The sequence below is a fragment of the Trachemys scripta genome, chromosome 7, assembly GCF_013100865.1.
Source record: "Trachemys scripta elegans isolate TJP31775 chromosome 7, CAS_Tse_1.0, whole genome shotgun sequence".
In the NCBI taxonomy this organism is placed as follows: domain Eukaryota; kingdom Metazoa; phylum Chordata; order Testudines; family Emydidae; genus Trachemys; species Trachemys scripta.
This window is the reverse complement of record NC_048304.1, coordinates 1,536,336-1,557,185: the sequence shown is the minus strand read 5'-3', so window position 1 is coordinate 1,557,185 and position 20,850 is coordinate 1,536,336. Positions and strand designations below refer to the sequence as shown.

Genomic DNA, 20,850 nt, shown 5'->3' with positions numbered 1-20,850 from the left:
GTGTCAGGACTGTTCCATGATATCAAGGCTACTGCTCATGAGTCTGAACTACATTTCTCCTACTTCTTCTACCGCTCACAATCTGTAGCTGAGGGAGAGGCTGAAATGTCAGTCTAATTCTAAGCAATACTTTGAATGCTTAGAACTTTCACAATGTTCTACCCAGTATGTCAGAAGTCTGAGTTAAGTAGATGTTAATTAAAAGTTTTAAACTGTATGATGAAAAATGCCTTTCATTTGCCCAGGTTTCAGTTTCTGGTCGTGTCTCAGTCCCACTGTTTCTGCAGTTCTCCAAGGAATTCTCCTGCAAAATCACAGAAGTTGATATCTGTCTCTAATGAAAAATATCTCTCCGGTCTTCTTTATGAATGATAAAGAAGCACAAAAGACTTACTTTTTCCTTTTCAGGTTAAACTTTTACTTAGATATGTTTCATTCTAGTTAATACAGTATATGAAGGTCAAGCATCTTTAGAAGTTTTCAGCAAAATATAGTGTGTCCTAACTGGGATCTAATCTTGGGAGTTGCCGTAGTTCCCTGTGGTGGTACGGTTTGGAAGGCTGGAGTTGTCTAAATTGACCTCATCTACTCTACCTTCATTGTTCATCAGCCATGGTGGTTGCAGCGGCTCTTGCTCTTCGTGGGTTGCTTTGACCATGCCAGGGTATTGGTGTAAGTCTGCAAGGGTTTGATCTAGCAGTAATTTATCTTGATCACCAATTACCTTCTCTTGATGAGACAATCCAAAGTTGCAACCACTGGAAAGTCATGTTCTAGGATTAAAAGGAAAACTTGAGAAATATTTTCTTACCTTTGTGACTTAGAGAAAAACTTTTATTACGGTAGTTAAAACCCAGTCCTCTTTCCCCCAGTAGAGCCAACACTTTCTTCCTGGTTTCTCCCTGGAGAGATTCCCAGCCCCAGCAGTAGTGAGCCCAAACACTTTCTTTTTCTCCTTTCTCCTTCCTACTAGGTTTGTTCTCTTCTCTGGCCAGGCACTTCCAAACACAACCCTGATTTTGCAGGACGTTGTCAGCCTGACTTAAAGTCACAAGATGTGTTGACTCCGACTCATCCCTAATGTACTCTCTCCTTAAGTGGTCATGTAATGAGCACGAGGTCAAGCTGCACCCTTGTGGGCTCCCAGCCAGCACGTCTCAAAATCTGTGTGTTGGAAAAAATGGATTTTTCTGTGGACCAGTTAGAGCTTAGTCTAAGAATGTCCCTAGGAATTCTCTTTAAAACTCCATCAGGAGGTCTCTGCAAAATCCACAATGAAGACAGAGCTCCAGAAAAGCAAGTTAGACCTGGAATACATTCAGGATGAGGGAGCTGCACAGCTACACCACCAAACTAATCACCATTAAGGATTCTAAGTTCTCAAACATGAAACACGCTTTAAGCTTTAGGATCAAATTCCTACCTGGGTGGACCACTCTCAAGGCCAGGTGGCAATGGTTGAAAAATTATAGCCACAGAGATGTCTCAGATAGAACCGTAGGACTGGAATGGACCTCGAGAGGTCGTCTAGTCCAGTCCCCGGCACTCAGGGCTGGGCTAAGTATTATCTAGATCATCCCTGACAGGCGTTTGTCCAACCTGCTCTTAAAAACCTCCAATGATGGAGATTCCACAACCTCCCTGGGCAATTTATTCCAGTGCTTAACCACCCTGACAGGTAGGAAGTTTTTCCTAATGTGCAACTTAAACTGCCCTGGCTACAATTTTAGCCCATTGCTTCTTGTCCGATCCTCAGAGGTTAAAGAGAACAATTTTTCTCCCTGCTCCTTGAAACAACCTTTTATGTTATCGTGTCCCCTCTGTCTTCTCTTCTCCAAACTAAACAAACCCAATTTTTTCAATCTTCCCTCATAGGTCATGTTTTCTAGACCTTTAATCATTTTTGTTGCTCTTTTCTGGACTTTCTCCAATTTGTTCACATCTTTCCTGAAATGTGGGGCCTAGAACTGGACACAATACTCCAGTTGTGGCCTAATCAGCGTGCAGTAGAGTGGAAGAATTGCTTCTCATTTCCTGCTTACAATATTCCTGCTAATACATCCCAGAATGATGTTCACTTTTTTTGCAACAGTGTTACACTGTTGACTCATATTTAGCTTGTGATCCACTATGACCCTCCGATCCTTTTCCTCAGTACTCCTTCCTAGGCAGTCATTTCCCATTTTGGATGTGTGCAACTGATTTGTTCCTTCCTAAATGGAGTACTTTGCATTTGTCCTTATTGACTGTCGTCCTGTTTACTTCAGATCATTTCTCCAGTTTGTCCAGATCATTTTGCATTTTAATCCCATCCTCCTCCAAAGCACTTGCAAGCCCTCCCAGTGTGGCATTGTCCACAAACGTTATATGTGTACTCTCTATGCCATTATCTAAATCATTGATGAAGATATTGAGCAAGACCACATATGTGGGGGCTGGGCTGCAACTGCTGGAAAATAAGGTGGCCTGTCTAGGAAAATGAGCTGGGGACACAGCCAATTAACTCTACGCTCTTCAGCCTTCAAGAAGGAATAGAGCACCCAGAGAATTCCTTTATCCAATCCTTCAGATGTTTCAGCATTCTCTTGGGCAAGATAAACTTTCCAGGACACATCAATATGATGAGTTTTTCTTACCCTGAAAAAAGACAAGAACCCGAGGACTGTAAAACATACCACCCAACTTGATTAATCTGGGCATCAGAATAGGTGAAGATTTTTCTAATTGGACTTTATATATTGGAGATCAACAAACCACAACATCTGCAGAACTCTGTATCGTATGCTACTCCAGGGGGGTGAAACAAAGGTCTCAATTCCTGTAGGCAGAAATGAATCCTGTTTATTGCATTACCTCTATTCAGTACCTGAGAAACTTAACTTTGCCCAGCAATTTATAGTGTCCTGCTAATTGTTCTGTAACTCTGCCATGGGGACTCCTGCTCATCTAGAGTACTTCCTGCCTGTTGGGGCCGAGGTGCTGTGCCCCCACTCCTTCAGTGTGTGGAGTTAGCACTTCAGCTACCCGTGCTGCAATGTGTTTTGAGGATAAGCATAGCCCTTCAGTGTCTAGGGGCTGTCAGTCTGGCACTGCTTCGGCTGTCAGCAGCTGCAGCCAGGGCTGTACTCCCCCCTTCCCCCCCATGGCTGGAGCTGGGGCTACCCCACCCGGTGGTGAGACCAGGGCCCTGTGGCTTGGTTGGGGCTGTGCCCTCCGTCCCATTGCTGTGGGGCTTGGGCTGTCAGTGCCCCCACCCCCTGCGGTGGGGCTTGGGCTGTCGTTCTCCCCCTCCTCTCCCTCCCCGGTTATTTTTAGTAAAAGTCACGGACAGGTCACAGGCTCCAGTGAATTTTTGTTTATTGCCCACGACCTGTCCGTGACTTTTACTAAAAATAACTGTGACAAAATCTTAACCTTAGTTATAAATCATTAAAACTGATGCATTTTATCTGGGGTGGTTTTGTGGAGAAGCTTTGGCCAAGACCTAGGACAATCACTTACTCTTCTAGTTAGCACACACTCTTTAACATCCTTCTCAGTCAAAACGAAGCAGGCAGTGTGCAGTGCTTGTCCTAACGGCTCATCCTTCTAACCGTGCCCATTCTCCTGAGCTGCCTCCAAGGTGTCAGCCCTTAATATATCTGAATCTCCATATGTGACTCTAATTTACAGCCTCGCATTTTAAAAACAAGTGTTCCGTACCTGTATTGTCATGTGGTTCAGACCCCAGCTTTACCCTACAGCCCCATCACACTTGTATGCTCCTATTAATACTGCACCAAGATAACAATGTAAGATTTGAAACTTTTAACTTCCTCTTCTGGGGCTACCTGGAAATATTTGTAAGTTAGCCCTTCTCTAAAATTACACAGGGTTACCCTGCTCAGGCCAGTAGAAATTATTTAATTCTAGCCTCTGCCCCACACCTGTTGCCAGGGCATCAGCCCATCACTGGAAGTTGTACCGTCTCTAGTCCTGTGGCAGGAAAGCTAAATGTTTCCTTTTCTTTCTTACCATAATCTGTGCCCCCGTGTGCAGCTGGTCACCTCTTCTCCGCCCTGCTCCTTAGGGGGTGTCTGTCTGCTCATGCACAACTCACATGGCATAGTGTGCTCTATTATGACTAACGATACGCTTTAGTCATGGAGGTGACTGGTTCCATGACTTTACCGGACCTCTGTGACTTCGGTTTCAGTTGTCAGTGCCCATGGCCGGAGCCTGGACTGCGGTTGTGCATCCCTGCCCCCGCCGTGGTGGTGGAGCTCAGGCTGTCAGTTCTCTTGCCCCCAGTGGCAGGACTCGGGCTGCCAGTCCCTGCCCCAGGGGGCTCCAGCTGTCATTCCTCCTCCCCCACACTTATTTTTAGTAAAAGTCACAGACGGGTCATGGGCTCCCGTGAATTTTTGCTTGTTGCCCACAACCTGTCCGTGACTTTTACTAAAAATAACCGTGACAAAATCTTAACCTTAATTTTGACCTGGCCCCTGCCGCCTCCTCTCTCTTGAGTCCCACCCTTTTTAGGCTTAGACAGGGGAAGCAACAGTCAGGTTTTGAGTTTCTCACACTTAGCTGCATCAGTTGGAACAGTGGTTACTTTAGATACAGCTGTATGTGTAGCTCCGTTCCCCACCCATGGCATTGTTTATCCTTTTATTGAGGGGATCTGTTTAAACTGGGACCCTTCTTTAAAGCTTGAGCTGGAAAATTAATGGCCTGCAGGTTCTGGGAGAAAATACTGGCAGGCATTAGCATGTTTTACTGTAGATTTCTTTTGGCCCTGACACCTGACAGTGAGCAAAAACATGAACTGTGCGTAATGGTTTGAGAGAGAAATTTCATAGGAATAATTTCCAGCCCAGACCACTAGCACGGAAAAGTCTGAACAATGACCTGCATTATGGGGCGATGGGTGTGTGTGTGCGCGTGCGCGTGCAAACCCCTAGGTGTACAAGGTGGGGCTCTGGAAATATGCCTCTTGATTCTTTTTTTCCTCTTTTCACAGGTGTCTCATGCAGTTGCTAAGCTTGTATTAGTTAGTTTCCACTGGCAAGTGTCAGAGATTTTGGAAAGGTAAGTGTGACTAACTGTATGTATCCCATGCTAGTCGCTATTTACTCTCACTGTTTTGCAAATATGAATGTACCAGGCTGTTTCCCACTGATGTCTACACAAGAGAACGGTTGGGCCAGCAGGGAGGCTGCATACTGTACCCCAGGGGGTGAAGAGGAAGGTTGCATTTTGATCAAGTGAATTCCCCTAGCTGACCAGCTAATGCAGGTAGAATAAAGGGAGGGAGATGGTGTTTGTTTGTCCTGGAAGGCTACCATCTGTTTAAGGGATTGTTAAGCAATGCAAATGCATTTTGCTTTAAATTTGAACCTGTATATTGAGAAAGCTTCAGCAGTAGTTGATTATAACAAAGGGAAAATTTCCTTTAGGATCGCCTCTGTTTCTAGTAAGTTTTTCCACTGAGAGAAGAATCTGATCCCTGGCCATAAACAGGTACTGAACTAGTGCCGGTTTACAAGACAGTCATGCTTTCAGATTAAAGCTTTTTGCTCCTTCTGGATACAGTTGGTGATTTTTGTGGAGAGCACTGAAAGGATGTCAGGCTATTGGGACGTAGGATACTGGCTCAGTAGCGACTCGAGTAGTACTGAACAATTCTTATAGCAGATCAACAAGCTGCAAAGGCAGAGTGTAGGTTGTGTCCAAACCCATCTGAGAAGCACAGGCCAGCAGCCAGTGCCTCTTTGCATCTCCTCTTGGCTGGTCCAGAAATAGTAAGAGTGAATCTGCCCCAAAAGTCCCTGGTAGCAATCGACCCCTTCCAGAGAGGGTGGGAGAAATGCAGTTTCCTGAATGGCCATGGTGCACACTGAGGGAGCAAGCAAGCTTCCCACGGTACATAGCTGGTCCCCAGGAGGTCTAGAACTAGCTCCAGAAGGTGGGATTTCTGCATGGGAGCCACTGCTCTTCTGGAATGTAAGCGGTCAGATCTGGAACAGGAGTACATTGGGGAGGGGCTTTATTTTTAAAACTGCAACATTACAGATTGTTTCTTAATGCAGCCGGTCCTCAAACTAATGTCAAACTTCCATTTTCCTTCCTTAGCTGCACTTGATATAAATTCAGTGGAGGCCCCTAATTTCAATCCCTAAAAGTTATGAAGTGAGAAGAAGGAGGTTTACCTATCCCAATGTGAATAGAAATGACTTTGATTGAATTCAGTGATGTTTACATCCATTGTGAAAACCTTCCTCTGCAGTGTTGGAAACCCCAAACAGCAACAAGTGGCTACTTCTAATGCTGCTTATTTCTTATTTGATGTTCTTGGAGGGCGTGGGGGCTGTGATACAATTGCATAAATATTTAGCTAGATAATGTATTGGAATCAAAGTGAGACCAAACTGTCCAAACTGAAGTGTGAAATGTCAACAGCCTTTGTTGAAAGGGGATTTAGATCAGGAAAATCCGGTTGGTCTATCCTGTCTAAGAATATAAGGGAAATCTAGTTCACATTTGGATTAAACGTCAGGCTGGACTGATTTAAGTCAAAGTGATTTAAATCAGAAAGCAGGAAACGGTCATTTAAATACCTGATTTTAATCTCATTTTGCATGAGTACTTTTGTTATTTTCCTAAAAGGTTGATTCTCACTAGTTGGTAACCATTAAAACGTGATGATTTGCCACTAAATACAACTTTACACTCGTTTGTGCTTCTTTTTGCTAACCAGGAGGATACACTGGCAATTTTTAAATCAAGATTGGATATTTTTCTAAAATATCTGCTCTAGGAATTATGTTTGGGAAGTTCTATGACCTGTGCTATACAGGAGGTCACGTTAGTTAACCACAGTGGTCCCTTTTGGTCTTTGAATCTCTGTGTCTGAGATTTATTTAAGCAATTATACAGCTTCTTCCTTAGTCAGATTCTTAATTTTTGCATTTTTATTATGGCGAATGATGCATTTCTTATTTAAAATAATTTTTGATTTTTGATTTGTGTCAAGCTTTTTGGATGGGATTTCAATTACAAATGCATCAGACCAGCATTTAAAAAAAATTAGTTAAATAAAATGACCTAAAATGTGCTGCATACATAAGAAAAAAGTTTATCAAAACAGGTTTTGCATTTACAACTGATTTATTAAACAAAGAAAGTAATATCTGTAATTAGTGAATTGAACTGATTGTTTCTGGCCACTGTTTCCTTCAGGATTTTAGAATTAGTAAACCTCACCTTCTTATACCTAGTTTTTTATTCTGCGATTTGAAAAGGAAAACAAGCTTTCCTTCTTTTCAACTTACGATTAGTTTCTTAGCTTTGAATCAACTAGGCACTGAACTGACCTAGTCGAATAAACTGAAATGAAGAAAATATTCTCTCTACACCAACAGAAGGAACTGCTGCTAAAAGTTAAGTTAGTGCTTAAACTGTGGTTCCAAGGTGCTTAGCCAGTGACTTCCACCAGTTCAATAGTTTGACTTCCTTTAAAACTTCTGCAGCAAACATGTCTTGCTTAATATTTTTAAAATTTAAATTATTTTCTTTATATTAAGTAAAGGCCTATTTAATTTCAAATTTAATTTTAAATATATATTTTTAAATAATAATATTTAATAAAACTGTATTTAATGTAAATTTAAAAAAACAGACAGATAAATCCAGTTTTTTATTAAAAACAATTTTTATCCACCCTGTTAAGCATAGTCACTATTTTTTGAACAGTGCTAGTTTAGGGTTGCCAGGTGGGTTGCCCAGTTTTCGACCTGAACGCCCGGTCGAAAAAGGGACCCTGGCAGCTCCGGTCAGCACTGCTGACTGGGCCGTTAAAAGTCCGGGCTAAGGCAGTGGCTCCCAGAAGCAGCAGCATGTCCCCCCCTCTAGCTCCTCCATGTAGGGGAAGCTAGGGGCTCCACGCGCTGCCCCGTCCCAAGCACCGGTTCTGCAGATCCCATTGGCGGTGCCTGCAGATGGGGCAATGCGCAGAGCCGCCTGGCTGCACCTCCGCTTAGGAGCCGGAGGGGGGACATGCCGCTGCTTCCAGGAGCTGCTTGAGGTAAGCATCGCCTGGAGCCTGCACCCCTCACTCCCTCCCGCGCACCAACCCTCTGTCCCAGTCCCGATCCCTCTCTTTCCCTTCAAACCCTTGAGCCCCAGCCCGGAGCACCCTCCTGCACTCCAAACCCCTCATCCCCAGTCCCACCGCAGAGCCCACACCCCCAGCCGGAGCCCTCACCCCCTCCTCCCGTACACCAACCCCCAGCCCAGAACCCCCTTCCTGCACCCTGACCCCCTGATTTCTGGCTCCACCCTGGAACCCGCACCCCCAGCCACAGAACCCGTACCTCTCTCCACTCCCCAGCCCCCTGCCTCAGCCCAGAGCCCCCTTCTATACTCTGAACCCCTCGGCTCCACCCCCCAGTCCCTTCCTGCAACCCAGAGCCCGCACCCCCAGCTGGAGCCCTCATCCCCTCTTGCATCCCAACCCATTGCCTCAGCCCAGAACCCCCTCCCACCCCTGACCTCCTCATTGCGGGCCCCACCCTGGAGCCCTCACCCTGTCCCGCACCCCAACCCCTGACCAGCCCGGTGAAAATGAGCAAGTGAGGGAGGGTGGGGAGAGCGAGCAACAGCGGGAGGGGTGATGGAGTGAGTGGGGGCGGGGCCTCAGAGGAGGGGTGGGGCAAGGGTGTTCGGTTTTGTGCGAGTAGAAAGTTGGCAACCCTATGCTAGTTATGTCCAAAAAAGGAGGGTTTTATTAGCAAGGGCCCATGTTGCTGCATTAAGGCCTCCATGAAGAATGGGCGTAGCCTTTCCTGGATCAAGTATCCTGTGAGACTCCACTCCCGTTCAGCCAGAAGCTGCTCTTCATTAGTCGCAAAACGGTTCTTGTAAAATCAAAATGCAGTTTGGTGCAAGAGTTTAATTCTTAAATTCACCCTTCCAGGCACAAGTCCAATTCTGCCCAGTTGCTAGTGGAAGCACGAGTTCAACCCACCTCATCCAAACATGTAAGTAACTGGCAACTTCATTCTGCCCCACTCCATTCTAGGATCACCTTACTCACTGCATGGCCTGCCTCACACTAACATTTCTTGCAGATGTAGTGTTTTAAACCTTTACCAATACCTCCTGCTGCTATTTTACAATGAGACATAGCCAAGATGTCTCTGGCACTTAAATGTAAGCCTTTATATGGGGTTGCAGTTAATGTTCAAGAATAACCTCTCCAGATGAGTAAATTAAATCCCTGTAGCTCTTCAAGAGCAGGTTAGATCAAACCTGGAAGTGAGAGTTCTGCAGAATCCACGGGAGCAGACTGCATGGCCCAAGAGGGCTCTTCTGATCTTGCTCTGTTTGTTTCTAAGAGAGGCTTTAAGAGAACTGTGAGTTGATAGAGAAAATAAGGCCTATTTGTTACTGAAATTAGGTGTTGCCCTGAGGTGGCTGCATTGCTCTGCCCGAGGATGTTGAGGCTAATCTACAAAGGATGCTTCTTCCCAACCAGTTTCACAGTGACCTTTGAACCCACAGTTTAGGTTTTGAAGCAGTGGTGGCCAGATTCCTTGGAAACTTGCCTCTCAGTTAGAAGCTTCCTACTGCATGTTTACAGGATTCATTCGCTGGGAGTGTTGCAATCCAATGTGTTATGTCACAAATAGTTATTCTGGGAATGGATTGTGACTTGTCAGAAACTGGATTACAGAATATTGGATCTAGGGGAGGCTGGTTTTTACAATGGATAGTTTCTGTTGCATCTGAGTCAACTTTTAGCTTTTTTCTTTTTCTTCTTCATCAGTAGTAGCTAAAAGTGGAAGGGTGCATGAACTTAAAATAAACTCTCTAGCATATTTGGGTTCCAGACTAATTTAATCTTTATTACATATGTTGTGAAAAGGGCCCTGAGCACTTACGAACTGGAACTAGTTTTCTTGTATCTGCTTTCATCTAGGTGCCCTCCTCTGAGGAGGACACCTAGATGCTGTTCTGTGCCTTTGGGAGGAAGGGTGAGGTAGTTAAGGCATTGGATTAGGACTTGGAAAATCTGGGTCCAGTTCCTAGCTCTGCTACGTGCTTTGCTGGGGCAAGTCACTCTGCTTCAGTTCCCTCTCTGTAAAATGAACATACTGCATTGGTTGCCTGGTCTATTACCATGTGAACTCTTCCGGGAGAGACTTCTCTTACCATGTTTATACAATGCCTGTCACAGTGCGGTTCTGATCTTCGCTGGGACCTTTAGGTGCTACTCTCAAGGTAATTTGTTATCGTAGTGCCCCTTTATGAACAACCAGATTTTTCCACATGTGAAGGCAACATTATGGAAGGAGGAATTGTCCCTCTTCATCAGTGGAAAGACCCATTCTGACTGCAAGCTGTCTAAACTGAGGTACTGGTCCCAATAGGTCTCATGCATTTAAGATTGTATTGTAAAGTGTGTTTACACAGTTTGTGGAAACACCTTTAATGCTCTGGAATGCACCACGTCTTGAATGCAGAATATATAGGCCCCAGGTTGTGGAAGTTCTGTACACAACCCTAAATGAAAATGCTCGTTATGCTGCCACCTAGGAATACACACCTACCCCGGAGAACTCCTCCAGCGTAGGTTAGAGGAGAAAGTATTTTCAGTGTTCCTCTGAATCTGCTTATGCTATGTGTACCAGAGAAGTGGGGGGAAGAGCATGTATTCTAGAATGCCATAGGGAAGGGCACCAGCTAGAAGATTCAAGGGGAGAGTCTCAGAATCTGAACCAAACAGCTGATAAAAGTTGCTTTTCTTGGAGTGAAACTATGATGTGTATAAAAATGGGAATGGTGGAAATCCTTTCTACTTGCCAAGAAACAGTGGGTCCTTCTGCAGCAAGTCTACAAGAGAATTATAGGAGAGACAATTAGCTAGAACTGGGGAAACTGCCGGCTGCCCAAATAAATGTTTACTTGATCTAGGCAATAAGCGATCCCTAACACTGTGAGAGAACTGTTCTCAGCAACAATAGGAATCGGTCTCCTAGAACAAAGATGGTCCTACTGTGGGAGACGATGATGCTACCACAGGGTTATACTCCTAGTGTGAACAGGCCCTTGCACTCTCGTTCAGCAGTGGCTGTGTTCTAAGAGTGCATAGTCAGGCCTGGGAGGTGAGTTATCCCATGCAGGTTTCTCTGGAAGGTACCAAAGCTTTAAGGCATTAGAAAGAGATTTGCATTATGGCTTCAGTCTGAAAGGGACAAATGGGTGTATAAACTTTGCTTCCAGATGTGGAGGCAGAATCTTGCTTGTGGTGGTGCTCTGTTAACCTACTTCCCCTTCAACTTGTAAGGGTGAGATGAAACATAACGAGTAGCTAAGGGCTGCATGTGTTGCTTAGTGGCTCGTTCTGCACGACCACATGGGAGATCCAGATTGTTTCCTAGTGACTTGCTTCCTGGACCAGCAGGGCCTGGGGGTAACATTGACTTTGCAATGAATCCTGCCCATTCCTCCTCCGCCAGAAGGATGGTGTCTGCATGCAATATGTGACACAAGTGAAGGTGAAGAGATAGGAGAGGTTCCTTGAACTTCACAGTGGACTGGGATCTGCTTTCCCTCCCCACAAACACTGATGTGCATAAAGGTGCTACATTGGCTTGCATCATTTGTCATCTGAAATTGCTGTCCAGCCAAACAGACACTGATAGGTGAGTTCCCAGAACGATTGCTTCCTGGGATCTAGCCAGACAGTGAATGAACAAGTCCCTTTGAACTGACCTCTGCTAACAAGATAGACGGAAAAACTAACTGAAGAAAGAAATAATGCAATGGTGTATTTCAAAGGGATGGTCAATCTGCATTTGGTAGCAGGACAAGGATGGAGACCAGAAAAACAAATCTCCATGTGGGTAATACACCAGATCCGAGGCACAGGCACAGTCCAGTGACTGGGATGAGGAAAGCGAAAGACTTGTCTGTTGTCCTCTGGCACCTAAAAGGCTCCTAAAAAGAATTAATTGGTGAAGCAGCGTGCTCCTTTCCTAGATGGCTCCTTCTCCCAGCCTCTGATGGGCCGAAGCCAAGGGCAGTCTGAATTAGGTGAAGGTGAGTCTGTCCTGGGGTAAAGTTTTAAAGACAACACTGGGCTCCTTCCACAACAGTGCCATGTAGGGGCAGGTAATGGTCATTTTGGGCTTACAGGGCCAGCAGAGCTAAGTGATGTCAGGACCCGTTTCAGCCCAAACTCTGATTTGCACCTCTCTTTCAGACAATGGTACATTCCTCCCATCACTGCGCAGTGTGTATGCAGTTTGTCCGAAAGGAGAACTTGCTCTCTCTGGCTTGTCAGCACCAGTTTTGCCGTAGCTGCTGGGAGCAGCATTGTACAGTACTCGTCAAGGATGGTGTCGGAGTTGGTGAGTTCAAGGCAGACACTTTGGTGGGTTTTTATTTGATGCATAAATAAATCCCATCACCACCTCCCCCACTCCCCAAGGCAGCTGGACCAGTCACTTTTTAATATCTTAATATTGAGAAAATGAAACATTCAGTTGATCTGTATGGAAAATCAGTGCCTTCAATATTTAAACTGGCTGCTGGTTTGGACTGAATCCATAAATGCCAGGATCTCGGGAATCTTACCCGGGTCCCTAGAGGATGCCACTGCCTCCCAACAAGGAACTATAAATCACCACTCCCGTGTCCTTACGTACATTTGTACATACTGACAGATTTTGAAGTGCTCTATATACTTCTAATTAAGTACTTCAAAGAGTCTGTACTTAGCACTTGGGTTTAAGTACATTTTAAAAGTATTTCAAGCATACATAACTTTTTCCTAATCTGCAAGTACTTCTTCAAAACAGCGTTGGTTTGTTTTTTTTAAAAATCACATCTCTCCCGACTGTCCTGGGTTCCGACAGGCCCAGGACCCATTGCCCTGACTTGGGACCTTCGGGCTCTGAGCTCTGACTGCCCAAGCTTTGTTCTGTTAGCCTGGCTGGTGCACCAGCCAAGGAGTGTAGTGGCCCCACCACTTCACTTCTGATAGGTCACTGCAGCCGGCATCAGGGAGACTCGCTGCCTGGCCCAGGCCAGCAGCAGCGAGGAAACACATACCTCTCGATGTCCTGCACAGAGAAAACAGGACCCATAGCTGCATCCCCTGCAGGGTGGTGTAGGAAATGCTCACCCTGGGCGTGCTCCAACACAGCAGGGCTGTTGGGAAATTGGGGATATTTTATCATGGTTATTCCTTGGCTATTTATGTATATGAATACAACTTCATTGTTGCTGGGTTTTTCTCTTCCACTCTGTGCTTATATTATTTAAGTAGTTGTCCATAAATTGACCTAACAATTGCGGAGAATACAGGAGTTGGAAGTTCTTGTTCTTTTACTTATCTCTGTAGAAGTTTAATGTTGGACATTTTACAGGGTCATGATAAAGCCTCTTTAGAAGTACTATTTCCACAGCATACTTGTACTTAAAAGTACTTCTGTAATGGTGTATGGAGCACTTATAATATGGACTTAAGTATCAGGACTTATGGCAACTCTGCTATAAATTGGACATAGCTTTTGGTCTGTGTTCTCTTTCTCTCTTGCTCTCATCTTTCTGATCCTGCCAGGCTGTGATCACAGTCACTGTTGTATTAATTTAGGTGGAATATATGGGCCCAAAGAGGTGAAGGCTTTATCATGACCCTGTAAAATGTCCAACATTAAACAGTTTTAAACAAGGTTCAGGGTTTAGAATACAAAGACCTCAGCCTGCTTAGTACCATGGCGCCAACATCATTAAAAATCTCTTTAGCCCTGTATTAAAAATATGGGGGGGGGCAGTTAAAGCATTTGAAATGTAAAATATTAAGTAAGGCTTTCATCTTAACATCTCTTGTACCCTTCCCCTTTAGTTGGAGAGTCTTTAGAGAGGGGAAAACCCACATGTGAATCTCTCTTGGATGGTAATAATGATCCTTTTTGGGGAAAAGAGAAAAGTTAGTTAAGCTGGGCTGGAGCAGTTGTTAAAATCCAATCCCGTTTTGTAGAAGACGAAATAAGATGAACACACACGAAAGAGGAAGAGAAAAGAACAGCAAAGGTAGAAAATGCAACTTCTGCCTCTGAGATGGACTCACTTGCAGTCTCCCTGCTGGAAAAACATAGGCATAGCATGTGATCTTATCTGCCACCCTGAGACCTGGCAAACTTGTACCAGCGTTGGGCTGTTTAAGAGATTACGTTTAGCTGCCTCTTTCTGGACAGAGACTTGCAGCAGTGCGGCTGTATACAGTCTTGGCCAACTAAGCCAGACTCTTGTAAATAGAAGGAAAAATTAGAGGGCTAGGCAGGACAAGAAATAAAGTGGGGAAGGAAAAACACACACCGCGGGGTGGGAAAGTCGCGCAGTTTCACATCCAGGTGGTATTAGAGATTTAGCTAGAGCTGGTGTGAATGTCATTTGGCTCTCCCTAATTTGGTCTGGCCTGGCCAGGACATCTGTCAGGACTAGGATGAAGACGGCTCAGGGTGCAGGTGGCAACCATGATAGTGAAGCTTGTTCCTTCCTTAGAGACTAACAAATTTATTTCAGCATAAGCTTTTGTGGGCTACAGCTCACTTCTTCAGATGCATAGAGTGGAACACACAGACAGAAGATATTTATCCATACAGAGAACATGAAAAGGTGGAAGTACACATACCAATTGTAAGAGGCCAATCAGTTGAGATGAGCTATCAGTAGCAGCATGGCCCCACAGTACGCCAACATCTTTATGGCTGACTTAGGGAACGAGAGCTAAGGAAGCGTTGTTCTAACGCCCCTACTCTACTCGCGCTACATTGATGATATCTTCTTCATCTGGACCCATGGAAAATAAGCCCTCGATGAATTCCATCATGATTTTAACAATTTCCATCCCACCATCAATCTCAGCCTAGACCAATCCACACAAGAGGTCCATTTCCTAGACACTACTGTGCTAATAAGCGATGGTGACATAAACACCACCCTATATCGGAAACCCACTGACCGCTATACTTACCTACATGCCTCCAGCTTCCATCCAGGACACACCACACGATCCGTTGTCTACAGCCAAGCTCTAAGATACGACCGCATTTGCTCCAATCCCTCAGACAGAGATAAACACCTACAAGATCTCTATCAAGCATTCTTAAAACTACAATACCCACCTGCTGAAGTGAAAAAACAGATTGACAGAGCCAGAAGAGTACCCAGAAGCTGCCACCTACAGGGCAGGCCCAACAAAGAAAATAACAGAACGCCACCAGCCGCCACCTTCAGCCCCCAACTGAAACCTCTCCAGCGCATCATCAAAGATCTACAACCTATCCTGAAAGATGATCACTCACTCTCACAGATCTTGGGAGACAGACCAGTCCTCGCTTACAGACAGCCTCCCAACCTTAAGCAAATACTCACCAGCAACCGCACACCATACAACAAAAACACTGACCCAGGAACCTATCCTTGCAACAAAGTCCGATGCCAGCTCTGTCCACATATCTATTCAAGTGACACCCTCATAGGCCCTAATCACATCAGCCACACCACCAGGGGCTCGTTCACCTGCACATCTACCAATGTGATATATGCCATCATGTGCCAGCAATGCCCCTCTGCCATGTACATTGGCCAAACTGGACAGTCCCTACGCAAAAGAATAAATGGACACAAATCTGATATCAGGAAACATAACATTCAAAAACCAGTGGGAGAACACTTCAACCTCTCTAATCACTCAGTGACAGACTTGGAGGTGTCAGTTTTGCAACAAAAAAACTTCAAAAACAGACTCCAAAGAGAGACTGCTGAACTCGAATTAATATGCAAGTTAGACACAATTAACTTAGGCCTAAACAGAGACTGGGAATGGTTGGGTCATTACACTAATTGAATTTTTTTCCCCCCATGTTAAGTTCTCCTCACACCTTCTATGGGTCATCTCGATTATCACTTCAAAGTTTTTTCTTCTGCTGCTACTGATAGCTCATCTCAACTGATTGGCCTCTTACAATTGGTATGCGTACTTCCACCTTTTCATGTTCTCTGTATGGATAAATATCTTCTGTGTGTGTGTGTTTCACTCTATGCATCCGAAGAAGTGGGCTGTAGCCCACGAAAGCTTATGCTCTAATAAATGTGTTAGTCTCTAAGGTGCCACAAGTACTCCTGTTCTTTTTGCGGATACAGACTAACACGGCTGCTACCTTGTAACTTGCTCCTTCCCTTTCTCTTGTCTTTCAGACAGCCAGCGTTGTGGTAGTCAGCTGAGTTCCCCCAGGGTCTCTTTTTGAGGGCTCCAAAAGGGACTGATGAGTGGAATAGCCCAACCCCTCATTATGTTGTCCATCAATTAGGCCTAAGTATTGTCCCACCAATTTAGGTTCATTGACTCCCAGACTCTCACTGTTCTTGTTTTCTAGGCATGACACAGTCCTGGAATTATGTCAGGAGGCCGTTTTGTTTGTACTAATTCTGTTTTTCTGTCGACTTTTTGCACCTTTTTCCATCCACATTTATTGTTATAGGTTACTGTGACATTTTATGAACTTCCACTCACTCCTTACAGCTGAACTCACAATTAGGGGAAATTTGTAGGCCCAATTATCACATCCTCACTGAGGTGTTTGAAGCTGCAAGACTGCTGTGTTTAAAGGTTGCAATTCTTCATGAGCACTTTCTCCTTGATGTCTCTTGGCATTTGAGTGTATAGGGGTCTTTGAGTGTATTTCCACGGGCCCCCTGTGTGTTGGTGGAAGCCATCGGTAGCCATTGCTACTGCAGGTTGACTGGCTTCTCCTCACCTGACAGCAGTAACTTCACACATATAGGTGTTTTGACTGGTGAAACTGGGACCGCCCAAGATGCCCTTGCCTCAGTCATCTTCCACTGAAAGCAGCTGGACTCCAGCTTTTCAGCAGCCCTGATAAATGGAACTGTCTTATCACTTGCATCAGAACAATTAATTGCACCTGAGAAGCTGTGTTGGGACCAGCACATCTCTGATCTGCGTGCATGAGTTTCTCAGTTCATATCGCATCGTGCAGCAACTGTCCTCTGTTTTTAATAGGGGTCTCCTGCATGGCTCAGGACTGTCCACTTCGGACACCAGAAGACTTTGTTTTTCCATTGCTGCCTAGTGAGGAGCTGAAAGACAAATATCGGCGCTACCTCTTCAGGGACTACGTGGAGGTATTTTCTGCTTCATGTTCCTGTAGGCCTGTGCCCTGACCCTTCCCAGTAGTCAGATATTTGGGCCAAGATTTTCAGAAGTGACTAGATTGGGAGCTTCATTTTTTAGGGCCCAACTTGAGACCTCTTAAAAGGGCTTGTTTTTTTCCAAAAATGCTGAGCCACCCTCCCCTTGCAAAACAGGACCCTGTAAAGCAGGGGTTCTCAAGACAAATTATTTGGTGGCCTCAGAGTGTGGCCACCAACTCTTGCTGGTGGCCACTCACACTTTTTCCTACATTATTTAATTAGCTTTAGGAAAAACAAATAAATATGCACATACACACATCCAAATCATTGTAATGTACTTATTGCTAGCTAGTAAGTCTGTTGTGAAAAGTGATATTAATGAACATACAAGTATTGTTTTTCACAGCAGAATTACTCGGCCCCTGGGGACAAATTAAGCCCTGGATGGGAGGTCAGGGGAGGCAGAGGGGACCATGGGTGATGGGGTTGGGGAGGTGGGTGGCCAGGGGAGGCAGTGGGGGGCTGGAGCCTGAAGCCCTGTGGCTGGAGGACAGAACCCGAAGCCCTTCGGCTGGAGCCTGGGGTCCACCACCGCGCAGCCGGAGCCTGGGACTGGAGCCCGAAGTCCTGCGGTCCAAAGCCTGAGCCTTGCTGCCCCTGGGAAGATGGGAACTCACTGGCTGCCTGGTCCTCCCACACTGTGCCTGAGGTGTCTCCAGAGTGGGGCAGGACCGAACTGGCAGCTCCAGCAACTATCACAAAGGTGGTGCATCCAGGAGCACCAGGAAGTGGGAGGGACCTTTGCTTTGCTCCTCCCCGCCTCCAATCACAGCCCAGGAGGCTGTGGCCGCAAGAAAAGCCCCTGGTGGCTGCACTTGAGAAATGCTGCTGTCAAGTGTCCCAAGCTGGGCACCCAAAATCATTAGTGACTTGTAAAATATTGATCTTGGTATCTGGGCTTCTTGATGATGCGTCTCTAGAGAGTTCAGGGGCTGGAGGTGCAGTCGCTGCTGCAGGATTGTTGCTGACCGGCATGTTGTCTGTGGCTCATGCTGTGGTGCAGGCCTCACTGTCAGAGTTCTCAAATGATTCGCCAGAGTAAATTTTGCTCTAATGTCATCCCAGTGACTGCAGCTGGTGCCTGGCCCATATCTTGAAGCAGAGTGCTCTAGTGTTAGAGCGGAGAACTCAAGCTGAAAGTTAAATATTGGTGCAAGACCAAGAAATATTTTTAGGCAGCTACAGACTTGCCCCTCATCCCGATGCAGCGCAGGTCACTATCATACAGCATCCTTTGTACGTGCCTTCACTCTGCAAAGCTTCGTGAGTCGTATCTAAGCTAGAGAGAACAAGAATGTTGAAGACAAGATTTAGAGGAAGTAACTCGGTGACTTGGACGGAGAAGGAAGTTCCCTAGTGACACCATCTCCCCAGTCACTGTGGGGAGTCACAGGGAGGGGACAGACTAGCCACAATTGAGAAGCAGAATCTGTGCCCTGGGGCAGTAGGGGGGTGGAATATGAGGTGGGGGGAAGGAGTTCAAGTAGAGTGAGATTCTAAATCTGTCTGGAGTTTCTCATCATGATCTCCTGATGTTCTGGATGGGATCTCGAATTTCCTCATTTCATGACTAACCACTGCAACCTCAACTTGGAACAAATGCAAAATATAAAGCCTCCAAATCTTTTGTTGGGACAAGCACTTAATATCGAACTAACCTCCTCCGCATGTAGCAGAGATCGATTGCCCACTGTTGGGCATCTTCTGGTGGCTCTTTCCATTGTCTTCTCCAGATCTAAGAACTACGGATTCACGTTAACAAAAGGCAGGACTTTTACTCACCAAGAATGGAGATCGTTATTCTCCCATACCGATTGCTAACCGTGCCACTCGGTGTATTTGCAGAGCCATTACCAGCTGCAGCTGTGTCCCGGTGCAGACTGCCCCATGGTCATACAGGTACAGGAGCCCAAAGCTCGACGAGTGCAGTGCAATCGATGCAATGAAGTTTTCTGGTAAGGAAGTAAAAGGCTTAAAGGCTGTGAGGAAAGCATGTGGCACAGGCATATGCTCTCCTTAAGGTCACTTCATTTGAGAACAGGTCTAGTGTGTCGAAGCACCACAGACACATTACTAGAATTGTTTGTAACTTGAGCCATCTATGTAATAAGGGTGTAGGCCGGGGCCTGCCTTTCAGTGGTGATCAGTTCTCACTGAACTCCATGCGAGCTGTGGGTTCTGAGCACCTCTGAAAATTGGGCTCTTAGTAATCAAGGAAAACAAGTCTTGTCTAGTTTCTTCTGTAGCTTGGATTAATCTACAAATTATGATACAAGCATTGGTGAGTGATTTTGGGTACAAAGCCTTAATGGCTACTGCTGGAACCTATCTGCTGCCTGTGTTTGTATATTTGCTTCCCAGAGTCTCTAGTGCATTCCCAATATCCAGAGAACCATAAAGCCAAGGGACTCAGCCTAAATACACACACAGGCTTCCATGGTATGAATGCTCCTAAACATGCATGGAAACAAAGTGTAGCATTTGGATAAGATGTCAGTTGATTTCTGTATATGAAATCTAGAATATCTTTAAACTTCTATGTGCGTGAGGTCCTCCCCAGCATCAGAATAAACTTACACTGGCTAGGAAAGCTAATGGTGCTTTCCTGGCTTGCAGTGTCCAGGAGAGGAGTAATAGAACTGGGAGTAATATTGAAAGGGTTGCTGCTTGAGTATCTTCTGACGCCCCCTACTCCAAAGGTCTAGCTGCCTCTTGAGTGTCCAGGGACAGTAATATACATGGGGTAGTAACCAAGCCTCCCACTAGCTGCATGCGGTTAACCCTGAACAGGAGCCTATTTGGAATTTATCTGGGATGACTTAGGCTTGCTCCATTATCACAAAAGTGATGCAGGGGCTCCAGGGAAAAGAGGATGGCTGCTCATCAGATAGCCAGATGCTCACTTGTCTGAGAGGGAGCCCTGTATTCGCTTCCATTCAGAAGCAAGGTAGTGATATGTTAGAGTTTCAGGAGAAGGAAGTGATCATTCCCAGAAGGACCTGGTGTGAGTTCTAAAGCTTGAACCCAGCCCCTCTCATTGTGGTATTTAGGAACAAACTGCTTGTCTCCTCAAACCTATTTCCCATCCAGATCCTGGTTATGAGGAAAGACTGACTTCTTGGTTATTAATACATGTATTAACTCTGGAATTTCTTTCTCTTCCTGTTAAGTTTCAAGTGTCGGCAGATGTACCACGCACCCACAGACTGTGCCACCATCCGGAAATGGCTCACCAAGTGTGCAGACGACTCTGAAACAGCCAACTACATCAGTGCTCACACTAAAGATGTAAGGGACAGCACGTCAACATTCCTTTCAGGCGTCTAGTCCTGCTGAGAAGGGGGGAGCAATTCTGTGCATTTTTAGCACTTTATGCTGCTTTCTTTATAATGTTAGTAAATTCCCACTTGGGGTTTGGTGCAAAGATCTTGAATACCGTGAAATCTAATGAACATCTTAGATGTCTATACACTAATGCAAGAAGTATGGAGAATAAACAGGAAGAACTAGAAATACTGATGAATAATCACAATTACGACATCACTGGTATCACAGACACTTGGTGGGTAATTCACATGATTG

At 45.4% G+C, this 20,850-nt stretch overlaps 1 protein-coding gene across 2 annotated transcripts in view; it reads left to right on the top strand.

Moving 5' to 3' along the window:
• Positions 1–20,850, top strand: part of ARIH2 (ariadne RBR E3 ubiquitin protein ligase 2) — a gene marked incomplete at its 5' end in the record, with an annotated part of 47,959 nt that overhangs the window by 13,302 nt on the left and 13,807 nt on the right. For both annotated transcript variants that reach the window (XM_034777754.1, XM_034777753.1), the window contains 6 exon segments: positions 5,003–5,070; positions 8,957–9,020; positions 12,248–12,395; positions 17,078–17,199; positions 19,114–19,223; positions 20,439–20,556. In XM_034777754.1, the coding sequence (XP_034633645.1) occupies positions 5,003–5,070; positions 8,957–9,020; positions 12,248–12,395; positions 17,078–17,199; positions 19,114–19,223; positions 20,439–20,556 (630 nt within the window).